General features: G+C 36.2%; 3 protein-coding genes across 5 annotated transcripts; 1 reads left to right on the forward strand and 2 right to left on the reverse strand.

The window, feature by feature from the left end:
* Positions 1-44: 44 nt before the first annotated feature.
* On the forward strand, positions 45-6,983 carry pknox1.1 (pbx/knotted 1 homeobox 1.1). 2 transcript variants are annotated; one of them, XM_079465069.1, is made up of 11 exons: positions 45-166; positions 1,927-2,038; positions 3,130-3,260; positions 3,438-3,609; positions 3,720-3,890; positions 4,346-4,460; positions 4,550-4,647; positions 4,731-4,859; positions 4,952-5,028; positions 5,186-5,349; positions 5,478-6,983. In XM_079465069.1, exons 2-11 carry the CDS (start codon positions 1,985-1,987, stop codon positions 5,669-5,671), a joined length of 1,305 nt encoding a protein of 434 aa, XP_079321195.1. In that variant the 5' UTR covers positions 45-166; positions 1,927-1,984; the 3' UTR covers positions 5,672-6,983. The 2 variants fall into 2 exon arrangements, with proteins under 2 accessions (XP_079321195.1, XP_079321194.1); XM_079465068.1 differs by lacking the exon at positions 1,927-2,038 and having other exon boundaries at positions 93-166; positions 5,478-6,917.
* Positions 6,568-11,068, reverse strand: tmprss3a (transmembrane serine protease 3a). 2 transcript variants are annotated; one of them, XM_079465071.1, is made up of 11 exons: positions 10,980-11,068; positions 10,506-10,619; positions 10,262-10,385; positions 9,294-9,422; positions 8,559-8,605; positions 8,264-8,429; positions 8,019-8,188; positions 7,748-7,843; positions 7,468-7,610; positions 7,228-7,380; positions 6,568-7,017 (listed from the first exon to the last, which is right to left on the reverse strand). In XM_079465071.1, exons 1-11 carry the CDS (start codon positions 11,044-11,046, stop codon positions 6,958-6,960), a joined length of 1,269 nt encoding a protein of 422 aa, XP_079321197.1. In that variant the 5' UTR covers positions 11,047-11,068; the 3' UTR covers positions 6,568-6,957. The 2 variants fall into 2 exon arrangements, with proteins under 2 accessions (XP_079321197.1, XP_079321198.1); XM_079465072.1 differs by having other exon boundaries at positions 10,825-10,989.
* Positions 11,069-14,219: 3,151 nt separating this feature from the next.
* On the reverse strand, positions 14,220-16,419 carry LOC306899029 (fibroblast growth factor 4A-like; the record flags this gene model as incomplete). Its single annotated transcript, XM_079464981.1, has 4 exons — positions 14,220-14,408; positions 14,598-14,701; positions 14,846-14,965; positions 16,260-16,419. The coding sequence occupies 4 exons, from the start codon at positions 16,417-16,419 to the stop codon at positions 14,220-14,222; spliced, it is 573 nt and encodes a 190-aa protein (XP_079321107.1).
* Positions 16,420-18,761: the final 2,342 nt, after the last annotated feature.

Here is an 18,761-nt window from a genome sequence, read left to right on the forward strand (position 1 = left end):
CATTCAGAGAGCTCTACATCTGGCGTCTGTCGCGTCATTTCTCCGCCTTCTTCGTAAATATTCAGGAACCGAACGCCCTGCGTCTCCTTGCGTGATGACGCAGCGCGACAAATGCGGATCCCGATTGCTGCAAACGCTTGTCAGTGTGACGAAGATTGGCACCAAGGTAAGCTGTCACTCAAACTCGTCTTTTCCGTACCCTATCAATCAAACGATCAGAGCGACACACAAAAATGACTGGAGCTGAAAGAAAGCGAGTGTAGTTGTTAGGGGCTCATGGGAGTTCTGTAGGACAATCGAGTCAGTTCTCATTTAAATGTCTTTAAAAGAAAAAAAATGTCTGCTTTTTTATGTGACAGGAGGTCCCTGTACTACCAAGGGCGAACGCTGAGTAAAGGCCCGGTCTTAGCGGCTCCTTGTCTCCTTTTTTCAGCGCTGTCGCTCAGGCCAAGCGAGCCATAGAAAACTGACTCCGCTCAAGATTAGACAATTTACTAATGTTTATATTTTCAGGCGAAAATCTAAATTGCATTTGAACCCATGTTTACATCTGGATTGTACAATAAAATAAACTTGAATAATTTGATTGTGATGAAAGCCTGTGTTGCGGTTGGCTGCTAACAGCACGCGCTGTGTGCTGCTACAGATAACCGTGTTTGCTAACTGGCTAGTACACTAGCTAACCACGACTCGTTCTTCAGACATTATCATGGCGTTTTCGGCTTTAACACACGCTGATCCACATTTTTACACGCCCAGTGTGTTTATTTACACGGGACTAACAATATTTACCAAAGTTTGGTTAACGCTGAGTAAACAGATAACAGCCAACTGGTTTAACCGCATAGGTTTTTTTGTTTTAACCGTTCGCTTTAACGAGGGTTTAACTGTGCTTATGCTAATGTGTCGTGCGTGTTTCTTTTATTTAAAAGCTGCACAAAATGATCAGATGCATCCGACATCGGCCCCCGTGTCCTTGTCAAAAATGATCATGGTGTTTCATTTAGATTGATAAAAAATGATATTATAAACATGTTCGGAAGCACGTATGAATTTAATTTGACTTTCAGAAGAAGACCAATAAAGTCCCGTTTCCGACTAACTGATCAGACGGAAGTGTGAGACGCTAGCGGCAGGGTGGTTGTTGTAAAACATGGGAATGGCGTAGGGTGCTCTAGTGCTCCAGTACTTAACACCGCATTACCATATCAAAACCCCCGGTTGTGTTATGTCTTGTATGGTATGCCTTTTCCTTTTTAGTAGGGAGGTGTGAATCCATAAAACGTACTCAAATGTATTATGAAGAAGATGCTAATGTAAATAAGTTAAGTAGAAAAAGCAGGGTACAAAATCAAAAATGGGACTTTTGTGAATTTCTAATGACTTTTGCTATCTTAAAAGTTTTCAAAAAACGTTGTAGTTTTAAATGTACTGTATTTGGGGAAGTGGACCAAATGGATTGTCCATCCCTGCCTAGGGCATACACAATTTTTTGTCTAATAAATCGATGAGATATTCCTTACTAATAAAAAGGACATTCCACTTACTGGAAAATTATACTATTTCATACACAAAGGCCTTTCTTTTTGCTGTTGTTTACTTTAATGAAAAGAGAAGTTAACATTTCTGAACTTGAGGCAGCCCTTTTCTATAAAACCAAAGGTGTATATTCAAGGATATCACGACCACTAAGCTCACAATGAGTTACATTTTGGTCTGTTTCCTCACACAATGCAAATGTTTTTATGGTGCTTTTGATGTTTACAGTCCCCGTACGCATTCACTTTTTCCTATGGAGTAGATACAATATTCTTAAAAGTATGTCAGATAACAACTTGCAAGTAAATAATGATTTAATTTAGGGGAGAGCTGTGGTTTTACCTGTTGGATTTATTATATTCTACGTTTGTGTGCTGTTATTTTTAGGTCAGTTCCTTCTGCCCGCTCATATAATGCACCAGTGTTGGCAGTGGCCACTTTGAATATGATGGCTACCCAGTCAGTGTCCATAGAGCAATATCAAGAGGGAGACCAGCAGGTGGGCATGATATATTTAATAGCAGTTTAACCAAAAAGTACTTTTGTGTTTATGTAGTATGTTTAAGTACCAGTTATAAAAAAACAAGCAAACATTATTTCGCCAAATGAAGCATCCGATAGACCTCTGTAAAGAATCAATAAGTAGTAGTTTTAATGTAATTTCATACAATAAAATAATATTATAGTAATTTAATATGAATATAAATTAAATATAAATTAAATTGCTATATTACTAGCCACTAGCAAGGTCGATAACCAAACACGGTCTGGAATTTAACGTCGGGACAGGTGTGTGCCCTGATGTCTATGTGCTGTCGGACATTTACATTGTTTGCAAGACCGCACTTTATACAGTAGATATTCTAGAAAATTCTGTTTAGGTTTTTTTTTCTAAACTTCTAACGTTAAGTAGCAAACATCTTCAAATCTATTTACTATTAAAACATTCAGACAATTCAGCCTCAGGTGAGCTTTGTTTTTTTCTGAGGCAGATTTGTTTTGTCAATGAAATTTTTAACGGCTTTAACCTTCAGAATATATTAGCATGGTAAATGAATTCATATGTTTTTTAAATTGCATCATAAGCGTTCCGATTTTTCGTCATCTGTTTAACCAAGTTTCTAATCTAAGGTGAGTCTTATAAGAACGGCTGTCTTGCAAACATTTTGGAAACATTACACCGTACAACACTATACAGTTTAACAAAATATGACAATTTTTGCATGCCATTATCCCAGCAGTACCCTTTATACATAGTGTTAAACCTAATAAAAATAATTCTAAAGGTACACAATAAAATATGTGTAAAATAATGTTTGGTCAGATAAAGTAAACCAAGCATAAATTAATTAAATAAAAAAAATATTATTTAGACTTTGTCTTCCATATGTCATTTGTTTGTCCCTGAACTGTTATGCAACTAGACTGTGTTTTTCATTAACATTTTTACTATTCATGTAAGTTTCTTGGAACATTCTTAAACAGTACATTGTCTTTATTGTTATTTTCTAAGATTGCCTCCTTTAATTTTCAACCATTTTGATCTTGCCATAAAAACAATATTTGATATTGAAAATCTCATTGTATTAGATGCAGGTTATGGACCAGTCGGACAGTAACCCTGAAGAGGGGTTTGCCAATGGAAACATAGGAACATCAAACAGCCCTGCCTCCACTGAACCACAGACGCAAATGGATGCTGACAAAGCCTCTATATACAGGTGACATGATTGTTCTCATAATTTAAATGCAGACTAATATGTGAAATGTGTAAAGTCGATTGTATTATATTTTATATATATTAGAATTAGAATGGCATTATATTACATTGTGTTGGATTTACAATATGTTCACTAAACAACTTCATTACTTACATATGGTTCCTTTTTTAAATGCAGACATCCTCTTTTCCCTCTTCTGGCTCTGCTGTTTGAAAAGTGTGAGCAGTCTACTCAGGGCGCTGACTGTGTATCTTCTGCTAGTTTTGACGTGGACATTCAGAACTTTGTACGCATTCAGGAGAAAGAGGGCAAGGCCTTCTTTAGTGAAGACTCTGAAATTGATAGCTTGGTAGGAGTCTTGCCCAGATGCTTTTGGAATAGTTTTTGTTTAATAGGTTTTAATTTCTAGATCTACAATTTTGGCATCAACACTCAGGTTGCTGTTTTTCATCTTCGTAGATGGTCAAGGCCATCCAGGTGCTAAGGATTCATCTATTAGAGCTGGAGAAAGTTAGTGACCTATGCAAGGACTTTTGCAGTCGTTACATTACCTGCCTCAAGACCAAGATGAACAGTGAGACACTGCTGAGTGGAGAGCAAGGCAGCCCGTACTCTCCAACCCATGACCAGGTAGACAATTACCACACTACTTTTTCACTTTTTACATAAGGGTACAATTTGGACATCTTTTCCCAATGCAAGGCATGCAAATGTTATGAAAAAACTCAAGCTGAAGGCAGTTAAACCAACATAATGCTTGAGAATTTTATGCATATACTTACATACATACATTCGCAGGATATGTAGACATTAATGTATAAGAGAGCTTGCTTATGTGCAGTGGCTTTTATTCGCTTTGTTATCATTGTGCTCATTTTATTACAATAAATCAAATTAATATTTTGCAACAAATTGCCCAGTTTTATAATTTGCATATTAGGATTTGTATTGCCACATTAAAACCTTTCTTTAGTCAATTTCTAATGTCATCCATGCATATAAATGAGTACAAAAATGGGCATTTGTACCAATTCATTGATGGACTAAACAGAATTAGGTGTGTAACCTTTAGTTTATTTTTGCAGATGTCCAGCTCTTTCTTAGGCAGCTTTAGTCCCCAGGGCATTGTGGTGCCTACATCAGGCCATCAACAGGGCAATGTTACCATGGCAACAGTCAATCCATCACAGGGATTGATGGGTACGTTACATTTAAAAAACATGTTTCTTCTAACCATCTTTATGGTTGCAAAGTTTCTCTCATTCTGGTAATATCCACGTTGTATGCAGGTAACACACTATATCAGCCAGTAACTGTCGTCACACCACAGGGGCAAGTTGTGACACAAGCCATCTCACCTGGAACGATACATATTCAGAACTCACAGGTTTGCATTATTGCACACACTACACAACCTGTTTGAACACAGATCCCAAGCACATTCACTTTCCCTGTGTTTCTCTATGGCAGCTTCAACTTCAGCTCAATCAGGACTTGAGCTTCTTTGGTGCTGATGACAGCTCACCTAAAAACAAACGCGGTGTTCTTCCCAAACAAGCGACCAATGTCATGCGTTCCTGGCTTTTCCAGCACATTGCAGTGAGGAGACGAACTCATTTTCAACTGACTAAGTGCACTGTTTTGATTTACCTGGTATATTTCATGAACAAATTTTAACTATCTTCATCTAGCATCCCTATCCTACTGAAGAAGAAAAGAAACAGCTGGCAACTCAAACTAACTTGACTTTACTCCAAGTTAATAATTGGTAAGTTAATCTGACAGTCAAGCACTGTTACCTTCTAAAGCATTTTGTATGTCAGAGAAACACCAGAGGGTGAAACGTTTGGAATGCTCTACTTAGCCATCAGCTTTGTGCATCACACAAATAATGCTAATTTTATGACACTGGATCTATGCTTTAGGTTCATTAATGCCCGTAGACGGATCTTGCAGCCAATGCTGGATGCCAGCTGCTCAGAAACGCCCAAAACAAAGAAGAAAACTGCTCAGAGTCGCCCCCTACACCGCTTCTGGTCGGACACCATCGCCTCTTCTGGAACCCAGCAGCATCTAACAATGCCAGATGGTATTTACTCTACATAATGTGTTATAATTAGAGATGCACAAATTTATTGGCCGTCAATGTTGAAACCTTGATTATAGAATCAAAATATTGAATTCTCAAAAGTGGAACATTGTTGACGTTGTATGCAGGTAGTTTGGTTACAGTTGGGATGAACGTAGATGCCTTCCAGGCGCTTTCATCAGATGGTGCAACTCTTGCCATGCAACAGGTTATGATGGGAAATCACAGTGAGGACGAATCAGAAGAAAGCGACAATGAAGAAGGCGACACAGATTTGTCATCTGCCAACATGACTGGGCTGGGTTTAGATGTTACTGACTAAACTATGTGGATTGCAGAACACACACTGCATGCTTACATAGATTTTCAGCCAAGCTGATACTACTGCACTACAAAAAACATTAAGAGTACTGTATGTGGGCCTTTACAATACACAAACACACATGAACAGTTTACAGACAGCACAATGTTACGGAACGGTGTGGTGTGTGTGCATTATAGCGCCTGTTTTTATTGCGTAGCTGTGCAGGTAAGTGCACTTTTAGGTATGAGATACACTTTGTGAAAATAGACAGAAAATGCAAGTAAACACACTGAGGCAAGTTTTAAACTCCTTTAGTACATGTTTGGTAATTATTTGTTTTCTGTATTAACTAAGTTGAATGCCAAGATTTGAGAGTTTGTCTTTGTGCTGGTTTTATTCAAACTGCATGCTAATGTTTGTTCACTACTATTGAGAGCAGCTCCAAGACAGAGTCTGAGGACAAAAGAGATTCTTATTTTTATATACGAGCATTGTATAAACAAAGTTTTTTTTTTCCTTTTTTATTAGTTTGTGTTTTATAAGGAATATTTATGTAAAGAAACATTAAATCTATGTGCCCTGCTTTCAGGGGATGATTTAAATTTTTTAGTAAAAGGGTGGAAAAAAAGATGTTTGACTTAAAAAACATTTTAAATATGTAAATTGGTTTTAACACCCGTTACAAAATTGCCTTACATCTTTTGTAAAACTATTACACTAATAAGCACATGAAGCCTAATGCATTGACTATATTCAGTAATGAGTTGTAGTATCTTCCAGTTTATAATGTTTGTCCTAGCTGAAGATGTCTCTTCGTTTCAGAGGGGGCTCTTTGTTTTTGTTCTAGGACAATGCATATTTGATAAAATACACATAATGCTTCCAAAATCAAACAGATACGTTAAAGATGCTTTGGAATGAAAGGCGACATAAGAAGTCTTTATTAAGGTCAAGTTGCCACCACTTTGTACATTCACTGTTGCTTTTTGAGAATTGTAGAAGTACAGTAGTGTTTCATATTAAAAAGTTTTGCAACATTGAAAATACATGGATTTTCTTTGCATGAATGGGGGCTTATGTCCCTGTATTTATGTATTTTAAGCATATTGTCACTTCTGTGTCTGTGAAAATACTCAAGTGTAATTAAACATGACACATCAGAAGCAAGTTTGGCAGGTTATTATACTTTAAACAATAGCAAGTACTGTATAAGTATACTACTTACACCAAATAAAATCTTTTCCAGTTTGAGTGCACATGACGCATGTTATTACAGAATTTAATTATGTATGTGTATTTAAAAATTAAACATAGTTGTTTAAATAATCATAGCTGGTAGTTGCAGGACTTATCATTTCTTCTCTCTGTAGGAAAAAAGAAAATTATTAGTTAAGAGTTTTGCTGTTTTTTTTTTATACTTTTGACACCACAAGGGGCACTGATTTATCAAATGAAATAACTTGAATCACATAATAAGACTTGTGATAATCATGTGACTGCTTGGTTTCCTTCGGGTCAACCACATTAATTTCTGCTCTCATATTTAGATTCACAAACACAATCATTATCCTGACCTCCATCTGCATATGTATCCAAGTTAGGGACTGTGTGATGCGTGTGTAAACGCCAGGTTTGTTCTTTTCTGCGCACCCTTGGCCCCAGCTCGTGGCTCCTACTAATTTCCAGATAGAGGAATCCTCGCAAGCCAGCGGACCACCACTGTCACCCTATCTCACACAGTGAATACTAGTACTAAGGAAAAGCAATCACAGAATTTCAGGGACATTTTCCTCTGCTAAATCCTTTTTTTTTACCTGGCAGGAGTCTGTTCCTCCCTCTAGGTACCCTGCACATATCATGTCTGCTGATATGTAACCTTGGTAAACATCCGGCTGAGTGCAGGCCTTAGTGGAGATCAGTGGTACTGTTGCTGAATGCATAGACACACTTGAATCACCTAGATTACAGAAAACATAACCTGTAACTGTATTACTGTCTGATAAGACTTGTACGTAAATTGTACACTGTAAATACGCTCTGTAAAGTCTGTGCAAATGTACTAATACCCTCTTTTCTAATCTTCTGCAGACTCACCCCCATCCTCAGTGGATCCCCATCCTGAGATCCAACACATCTTGCCATCTTCAAATTGCTCACCAAAGTTTGGCAGACAGATAGGCTCGACAAAACCTAAGAAAAAAGGGGTAAACCATTTTATCAAATTAGCCTTTTCATTACAGTTAATGCAAAACAGGAATAAGATGCTTACAAGAATGTCACAAAGAAGCAAATGATAGTTATCTCACATGCAGGTTATTACACTTAAAAGAAACAACAACACCAAACAGGCTTTTGTGGAAGATACCATTGAAGTTGAGAGGCTGCTCCAGTTTAAGCAGAGCAATGTCATAGTCCAAGCCTTTGGGTCTGTAGCGACTGTGATATATGATCTTCTCCACTGCAAGGGCCTTCGCGCCATTCACTGGCTGTTCTAATAATCCCACATACACTGACCAAAAAGTAGGAAATGCGAACCTGAAAAAATATACGTTATGATCACTTCTATTAAACTTTCGGAAAATGTATTTTGAATGGACATCACAAACTCACCCGTACAGACAATGTGCAGCAGTCAGTATCCAGTAAGATGATATAATGGAGCCTCCACACAGGTGCTCATATTTAAAGTGTAAGCTGACCTGCCATGGAAACTGGCCCTCAACTGACAGATTTCCACCAACGATACGAGCACTGAACTGAGGTCTGGAACCACATGCTTTGGGTGTACACAATGATGATGAGAAAGAAACAAAACAAAAGGTTTGCAGATTTAACACTGGTATGACCTTTTTTATCAGATGGAGAGTGCACTTTCTAAGATTTGTAACAGCAAATACATTCTTACCTAGACACTTCAGTGTTGTTACCCTCCCCAAACTGCACTGGGATTTACTAAGAAAAAAGAGTGCAGCAAAATGATATGGATGCTTGATAAATTCTATACAGGCAGGTCTGTAAATGCAATTGTTCATTATATTTGACTGAGACTTTGCAGGCTCAAACTGCACCGACGTTTAAAGTGCATAAAATATTTCATGTGAAATAATCAAATGCAATGTAATGCACCTTAAGCTATTGGCCAAAGAACAGATGCCAGCTTAGGGGGTTTTGTGCACAAAAAGCTCTTTAAAGTTAAAATATTATGCAAATTATCTGTAATATTGTATGTGAAAATATAACACAGAAACTCTCAGGAAGGCCTTTGCTGGTTTAAGTGAATAGTACTTATCTAAGTGCTTTACACATTTTTTGAATGCTACACTTTCATAAGATGGAGTTTAAAACATCAAAGCCGGTGTATGAAGCTGCTACCTGGAAGGTTAATGACAAACTGCTACCTTGCAAGTGTAACCAGGCATTGCTATGTTTTTGCTATGCTTTTCTGCATGGGTACCTGTTTGGGTGATGCTACGGCGTTCTGGTTCTATTATAGCCATTAGAAATGACCCCCACGTCTCTATCATATTTAGATACTTGGATTGAAAGTTTCCTCATCTAATGTTAAACATATTTTGTAATGTAAGTATAGTAAAGCCTAAAAAACACCATTAACTAGCATTATGAAAATGTTACATCACACCTGATATTAGTTATGCTGTGTATCTTGATGACCTGCTTGGTATTTGTGTAGTTCAGACTTATTGACACAAGGTTTTTTTGGAAGTCCTGCTCAATAGAAGACAGAGGACAGGACTTTGACTCCACATATCTGTCAGAGAGGGGGGAAATAAAAACAAACTTAAAGGGACAGTTCACCCAAAATTTTTAATTATGTTATCATTTACTTATCCTGAAGTTGTTCCAAACCTTTATAAATGACTTTGTTCTGCTGAACACAAAGGAGTATATTTGGAAGAATGTTTGAAATGTAAAATTCTGGAACATCATTGCATACTATACTTGGGAAAATTTCAATTGTATGGTCAAAGGTTCCCCAGAACAGTTGGCTTTCCTAAATATCTCATTTTGTGTTCAACAGAACGAAAATATACCATAAATATTTTCTACTATGGTAGTTAATGATGTCCCAGAACTGAAAATGGCTAACATTCTTCCAAATATCTTCAACAGACAGAATATTCATTTTTGGGTGAACTATCCCTTCTAGATCTGATGTTATATTATAACACAATCATGGTTGTAGTATGCAATGCAAACAAAATATGTCCCCATATGTCCCTAGTATTTTACAAATGTTCACATGTTTTTAATCAATGAATAAACTAGAAAAGGACTGTTTGTCAAGAAATACTTTGATGTTGGCATGATAAAATAAAAAGAGCTTTGAAAAGCCTTTGACTTGAGATAGACTGGAATGAATGTCATGCTAACATACCAGAGTATTTTTAGCTGAAACGCTTATCCAAGCTGATATATAAATACATGGGACTGTAAACAGATGGCAAGTTTGAAGTTTGTACAGACTTAAAAATCCCTGAAAGAGGCGACTCTTGTGTCCACGCGTGAAGGTTAAGATGGATTCTGACATTCTCACCATGTGTATAGTTGAGGGCGTGACTAAAAGTTTACACCAAGACATGATTATACCTGGAATAGCCGAGCTGTTTGCAAGCAGAGAGGGAAAGATCAGAGTCCCAGCCATCAACACAAACAGTTCTCCAGACCCCACCAGTAAGCACCTGAAGTACAGAGCTCTTACCACTCAAACGCACTGCATGATACACACACACACACACACACACACACACACACATATATACACGTCAGTTTTATAGTAACAACAGCAATCAAGAACAGTAAAGTAAGTAAACAGGATATTTTCTTAACTCACCACAGCTGAGCTCATCTTCTCCATGTTCACAGTCTTGATGGCCATCACACTGCGCAGACATGCTGACACATCCAGAGGAACCACACCGAAACTTTCCCATACAACTCAATCCCACTAATGACAGATAAATGAGACATTATGTGGGATAGGTGATAATGATAATTATATGCATTCATTTAACTACACAAAGCCCATTAATACACAACAACGAAGTTAAAGCCATACGCTTATCATTTAAAATGCATTATAGCTCAAAAATGTGAGATGTTGAGGATTACTGCACTACATAATAATGACCGTACATCGCCTATTGACCTACTTTAGTAAGATGACTCCATAAAATGAGGTCTCAGTTTGTTTCTGGCATTCAGAGTTGCAGACATCTTTTTCACAGTTTAATCTATGAATTATTTAGCACAGTTGTGTGGTTCAGTTTTTGCTACAGCTGTGTGAAGTATTGCACTTTATACTTACCTCCCAGTCCAATGGCAAGCACAAAGATGAGGACGAGAAGTACACACGCCCCAATAAGTATTTCCATCCGACGTGCAAACAGACTTCCACGCAGTGTTTTCCCCTCAGCTAAATTTTCAGAGAAGGAAAGTCATAGCATTAATGTTTGCTTGAAAATTATATTTTTTAAATAGGATTCCTCCATCATCACTTTCATCACTATTTATGTAAAATAAAATAAAAATGAATTGGATTATATGTTACACAAATCCATGAGTCATACCTTTTTCATTCATAATTTTCTAGGTTGAAGTAATTGAGGATGAGGTGTAGCCAGTGTAAAATCGTATAAAATATGAGAAGATTACTGGCATATGAACATGTCTGAAAAGGTACCTGTAGCAAAGGGTTGGACTTTGGTAACTGGAACTGAGGAGCTGGGCTGGGTTAAGGCGTTGATTTGGGTTTCTGATGTTTCTTCAAAAGCTGGTTTAACATTGTTGCTGTCAGGTGTAGTACTGGCACTTGGACAGTCAAGAGGACTGACGTTGAGCGTGTTTGGTGTATCGATAGCAGGAATGACGTCCTCTGTTACCGAGACTACCTCTATTCTCTCAGAAACAATGTGCTCCGCTGTCCCCTGTAAGAAAGCATGGACTGATTCAGAATGTATGAGTGTTATGTACATAAAGCATAACTGTGCTAGGCTGCTGGCAATATGCTCGGCATGACATGCCCATATTTTCAAAAATCAAAAATTTTACTCCACATTGTAAAAGAAATACCCAGACATTGTTACTAATTGTTCACTTTTTATTAATGTGTGGCTATGATGATGATGCAATTTTAAAACTTTTCAGTCGTAGCAGAAGAATATTTGGGATTATTTCTGTAGAATAAATGTGATTTATTTACAAACAAACAAAAACATTTGAGTCCCTGTGATTTAAACCATCAAAAATTGTTGAAGCTGTCATCAAAATCAATCCCACGAGTATGAAAATTTTGATCTTACCAGCACACATACAGTAAAAAAGTTACTCCATGGCCTCACCTGTGAATCTATACGGGTGCTCTCTGTGTTGGGTATGAATTCTCCGTTTACATCAGACTCAAAATCAACACCTGTGGTAGACTCCAACTCCTCAAAATTTTCCATTTCTTACTTCATACATTCATCTTAAAAACTCTTATATATACTTTCAAATGTAGATTTACCTGCAGAAAGAGATTAAAGTAAAAAAGGAACAGTTTACGAAACAATGGAGAAGTAATTGCAGAATAATACTGAAAAGCATGATGGACAGAACACAAGAATACAAATGTACAGAAGTCTTATATACCTGATTGAGTTATAAAATCCATTTGGTCCGATTAGCTTGAAACATTTCAGTTTTACTGTAGAACATTTTGGGTCTTCATTGGTCTCCTCCACACAGACACAGACACTTTGTGATAAAGTGGGATACCTGAGCAGGGGAGCACTTAGAAGTTGTGTCATAGTGAGACGAGATCGGGTGACCCATCATCTCCCTAAACACAAGCTCATGTTACAGAAGCCTGTTTCCCTGATCAAATGCAGGGGGACACAAATAAAGATATTGCTTTGTAACAATAAATTGTGATATATTTAAAATGTTCATAAAATAAACTGTGATTATGAAATTTTAGGACCATTTCGTCTAGAAATGGACCATCAAAGTGTAGCATTGAGTGTGGTATTATTAAGTGTTTTAGTTATGGTGAATTTTTAGCACCTGATGGAATTAATTGCTGCATCTGTTTAAATAAATAATATATGCAGTACTTAAATCTGGACAGGGAATGTTGACAGAGAAAAAGAGAGAAAAGGAGGAAAGTGAGTTGCCCATATAAAATGCTAACAAAGACTTAAATATGTATTTATATAAAGACTCAAAGTTATATATATCTCGTTTACTTTAAATATTGGTAAGACTTGGTAAGATAACAGTGAAGTTTAAAAAGAGTCTTTCAGTAAGCCTGAAAGTTTGACCTTTGACATTAGCATGGTGGTTTGCCAAGTGCTGGGTTTTGAAGATGTTCTGGGAAAATCTATCTGGCCACATTTACTATTGGGGATCACAGGAATTCCACTCTTTTGGTTTTAGTCCTAGAATAAAAAAATTCTGGGTAGCATGCAGGGGGTTACCGGAGTTCCTCAAGGATCTGTGCTTAGAACACTCATTTTTTCCATTTATACAGCATAATTAGGTCCAAACACATGGCTTCTTGCATCACTGCTATGCTGACAACATGCCAGTTTTCTTTTCTTTTCATCCAGATTATCCCATTATCCCATTGCACATATTGAAGCATGGCTAGATGACATAGCAGCTTGAATGAGAGAGCACTACCTCCAAATCAAATAAGCCAGGACAGATATTCTTTTTTGTCCAGTCTGCCCTACAGTGCTGCAATATTCTACTATCCAGGCTCAGAAACTGTAACACCAACCAGGACAACCAGAAAACTTGTGTATAATCTTTGACAACTAGCTGGTCACAATGCAAAGACAGCACTATCATGCAGATTTTCAAATGCAGATCTAACTGACGGCTAACAGAACTTTTCTAACTAAATTCAGCACAACTCCTTTTTTAAATCTGTGTACTGTAATTTCTAGACAGAACTATTGGAATGCTCTGCTAGCCAGACTTCAAATATGGATAATTACACCTCTACACATGGTTTAAAATGTAGCAGCTTGACTAATCTTTCAGGAGTCAGAGAAATTCAGTGAACTTTAATTTAGCATTGTATTTTGTACAGTTGTGTTATTTCTCAGTCTTAATGCACAGCTTTCATGAAAGCTTACAGAGGGCAAATAGTTCACCGACAATCATATAATATATAGCTCATAAACAACTTTGTACACACGTTTGAGAAATAAATAAATAAAATCTCTATCATACACAATGTATAAAATGCAATAAAATATAAGTAACTATATCACATTCAAAAGTCATACATCAGTTTAAAAGTTGATATAAATACAAATATGGGGTGGTTTCCCGGACAAGGCTTATTCTTTGTCCCAGAATAATTTAAATGTTAGATTAAAAACAGCTTTTGTTGACAGATCTTAAAATATAGTACTGGGAACGTTTTGTCTTGATATGCACGGTAACGTTTTTTTGGGTAAAGTATGTTTAACTAAGGCCTAGTCGTGGATTAAGATAATGCCTGTCCGGAAACCCCAACCCTAAAGAGAGATTAAGACTGTGGTTAAGCTTTTACTTTTTATTTAAAGTGAGGTTTGCGAGGCAGGAAGTGTGTGCAGGCTTGGTGTGGGGCCACCCTGTTACCCTTCCTCAACCGTCCTTGCTGTGACAGTGCCAGGTACAGCCCTGGATGAGGCAGAGAGGAATAGGTGTTGTGGTGATTTTCCTCCATGTGCTCTTTAAATAGACACTCATTTGAAAATGCTTTCTACAACAAAGAAATATAATGAATGTTAACATATTTTGCAAACATCTAATTATTTGAGGCAGATTTTAATACTAGTTCTACATTACAAATAAATTAAATTATTACAAATCATTTCCTTAAGTATTTAATAATTTAATAGATGACGGTAATTTTAGATAGTATGATGGAATAATAGATGGCTTCTCTCACCCTTCCACGAGCATTTCCTTCCTTATTCATGCACAAATACAGCTCACTCTTGACACCACGGATACCCACAACACCAGGACTCATAGCAAACACTCTTAAATAGCCTTATTGACACACAGAGAATGAAAGGGGAATTTGTAAGTGATACAATGTTTGAAAAAGTTTAAAGGAAATAAATAAGAACGACATAAGCATGCAATCTGTATAAATATGTTATTGTTTAATAGATAAAGAAAAATAAATCATACTGTATTCAGATGGCTCATGCACACCCCCTACACTTCCGTTCTTCAGAATCTGTAGATGGAAACCAATTCCAACACGGCAATACAGAAGCTGATGTGTGATGAGCTTTCTAGCTGGATTAACTAGCAGAAAATTTTGATTTAGAGGCAATATCATAAAATTTGAAGATAAATAACATTGAGTCACTTATGAAGTTAAACTCAGATGAGTGATTCAGATCTTGAATCACTTAATTGGGGGATTTACTGGATAATTACTTGTTGATTTTACATTATTCTTATAATTTACACATTTCATGAAATGTATTAATATAAAATATAGATTAGGCTTCTTTTAAGAGATAAGTAGAAAAACTTACGAAAACACACTAAAGTAGTACAGCTATGTAGTAAATAGTTTACATGGGAAACAATACAAAGTATATTTTAGCTATATTATTTTACAAATAAATTGAAGCTCAGAATGTTACTGACTGATTAGAATCAAGCACTGCAATGAGCAACATAGCATAAATCAATAATGTGTTCAAGTGTAAAATACCAGGAAAGCATTTTCTTACCCTTGATCAATTCTTATTACACTTTCTACAAGCAACTAACCCAGCAAACGCACACCACTTACATCATGGTTTACTATCAGTAAAAGTTCTTGATATGCCTCAAGGATCTGGCCTTGTGTCTTTGATTATAGTTTCCTTGATATAAACAAGGCCTAATACTACATTAAGAAACCTATGAGCATCCCAAATACTGAGTATTGTGGTTGTAGTTGAGATCGTTGCCTCTGTGCCAACAAAACAGTAACACATCTAATTGGTCCAAATTATGATTGTTTGCCATCGAATGACACCAAGTTGCCCAAAATCTGGCTTATGCCTATTATGAAATGATCACATGGTGCCACGGCTCCCCCGGTACACGGTCAAATAGGAAATGTGAAATGGAAAAGTCCATCCCAAGCAGTAACCGTGGCTTTGATATACTCCAAACAGTCACACATATACTGTGGATAGTGTTTAACCATGACAGGCATTGCCCATAGTCAAATATAATACTATTTGTAATACTATTAAAGCACTGAGACAATCAGTTACTATAACCTTAGACTTATCTTTCAAAAATGCATTATTTTAACCCTTCGAATATCGCCCGCATGAAGTAACAGAGCATTGCTATAAAACAAATACAAAATGTATGTTTCTATTATACTGTATGGCTGCAAAGCTTTACTGACCAATCAGCATTCAGAAGCGAAACAGACATCACATTTTTTGCAAATAATAATTTTTATTGAAATGAAGCTTTAGTATTTTTGTGTGTTATTTACAATACTAATGCCTATTAACATTTTAGAATTGTATTTGTTTATTTTGATTAAACAAGCAAGTATATGTTACAACTACCAATTTGATCTTACCTTTCTCTCTCATCTTTGTTTCCATCATTGAGAGCAGCCACATGTGTGTTAGTCGGCCTACTTGATCACCTGAGAATTCAGTCTCTTCCTTTGTGCAGTCACAGATCACATACAGTGACAATATAACAGTTGAGCATAAAATAATCCAGCGGAAATCCATGACATCAAGTCAACAACTCTAAATAGTGTCTCCATGTGAACCCACTTGACATGCTGTCAACCTGTGAATCTACAAGGCCGTCAGCCCTGTTTTCTTCCTGAGGCTACCAGTGCTTTGGTTCATATAAAATGTGTAGAGCCTTTTTTAACTGTTCTGAACAAAGTGTCCTTCCCTCAACATAAACAAAGTTTACACTACAGGGTCAGTTTGCCTCCACATTTAAAGTGTTGCACATTCCTCCTATATCTCCATCTTATGGACATATATCTTCAGCTCTGATACCCACACCAAATGAACAATCAGAACAGACGCACACAGAAAAGAACAAGCGTGCCCACGCTGATAGACTTTACGGTTTGGTTTAAATCAGAGTGATATCTTATCTGATGTGTACTCATCTTGCATGGTAAGTAATGTGAGCTGATGTAAGAGACATAAAAATTTTCATAGCAGGGCTAATTTACGTCACCAACAACAAATGGAAACATTCTTCGGGCGTGCTAGTAAAAGTGTTACTATCTACAGACAACAGTTCTATGGTATGGTCTTAATTTTAGCAACATGAATACAACAATTGTTTTAGCTGTAATGAGTAATCTGTCAGGAAATGTAGACAGAATAGGGTTAAACTAAACACAGTTAAAGCAGAATAAGAGTTAAACTAGAATAGTGGCCTTCAGAAGAACTCTGGCAGGTACAATAAGAATTATGTGAGGTCATTTCATTATTTTATGTTGACTTGGAGGATTTAATGATGATCAGTAATGATGTTTTTTTTTTTTCTTGTAAATTTGCAGTCTTCATAATTTTACGGTAGAAACAGACATTTTCCAGCAACAGGAAAGTACAGTAAAATTAAAGTTTTTTTCATGGTTTTCATATAAACTTTTTTCTGTAATTTGTAGTTTTTTGCCTTATTTCAACAATATTAATAAACTTAATTAATTTAATTTAATTACTTAACTTAATTTTTTTGTAAAATTACAGTTATTTACACTGTAAATAAATAATAATGTTTACCAGTATGAAAAGCTACACTGATAGTGTCATTTGATGACATTTTATTACATTTTCTTAGAATACATTTTCTCTAGCAACAACATAAACAAATGTTACTGAGACCATTTTCAATTAAAAACGGAAAACATTTTATGCGTTTTGGCTGTTCAATTACACAAAAATGGCGTTTTAGGGGACTATAAACGTAAACCTTTGAAGACGGGTCTAAAAGTGCAAGTTTTCGAAAACAACTGCATTATTGTTTCCGTGTAAACTATGAAGGCGCCGTTTTCCAAAAACGATGACGTCATATGCATGCGTATTACATGTTCAGTTTGTAGGCATGCTTGAGTATTTCCCAAACAAAAATGATGGGATCCATGCTGCTTGGTCGTGCTGCGTGACATACCCATTATCATTTCTCCAGCACTTATATTATTACACCATTACAACCAGCGGAGATATAGTATTTAAATACACAAACTACAGCGCCACCCACTGACCTGGCATACATAATACAGTGTTTTTACTCATTTCTTAGATCCATGTAAATGCAGATCGTTTTGATAACGCTGTCGTGTGAAACTTTAAAAAAGCGCAAAAAGGAACAACTTTTCCATTTTTTATTGTGTAATCATACTCTTAAATGCGACAATGTTACACGACCCATTCAACAAATTGTTTATTTAATAAAATTAACGTTCATTCAAATTCAACTAATTGTTTATTAAATACAATTATTATACATCTAAATATTAATGTGAATGAATACCAATAGTTACTAGCAACTTTAGCCAGACCCATCAATAAACAGACTGTGGCGGGGATGTCCGATCAAACCGTGTATAGGGATTTTTATTTTCTACCGCATGCTTTGGGTTTCAATGATTGAAAGGCAACTTCTCTGAAACTTCTATGATAAAAATTATTTTAATATTAGGAACAGCGTAACAGGAGAAACTAATGAAAGAGTGGTGTTGATTTAGCATTTTGTGCTACGAAGCGGTTTAAAATTATTATGCTGAAATGTTGTTCTGTGTGTGGGATTGCAAAATTTCTTTATCCAGTCGACTGTATGAAGAATTTGTTTTAAAATCATGCTTTATTGTGTCTGTTAGATATCTCTAAAGATATTTTTAAATATCTCAAAAAATATTTTTAGAGTCATTTGTTTTTGCAAATTAACTCTTCATTTAGAAATACATGGATTCTATATTGGTTCCCCTAAACTATACACTAACCATGTGTTTCTGGTTTTATTTGAGGTAAACCTCAATTATTGGCATTGCTTTTCTTTAATCTTACAGTTGTATTTGCAAACCATATCTAACGGATGTGGATTC

Source organism: Barbatula barbatula (genome assembly GCF_947034865.1).
Source record: "Barbatula barbatula genome assembly, chromosome: 9".
NCBI classification, from domain to species: domain Eukaryota; kingdom Metazoa; phylum Chordata; class Actinopteri; order Cypriniformes; family Nemacheilidae; genus Barbatula; species Barbatula barbatula.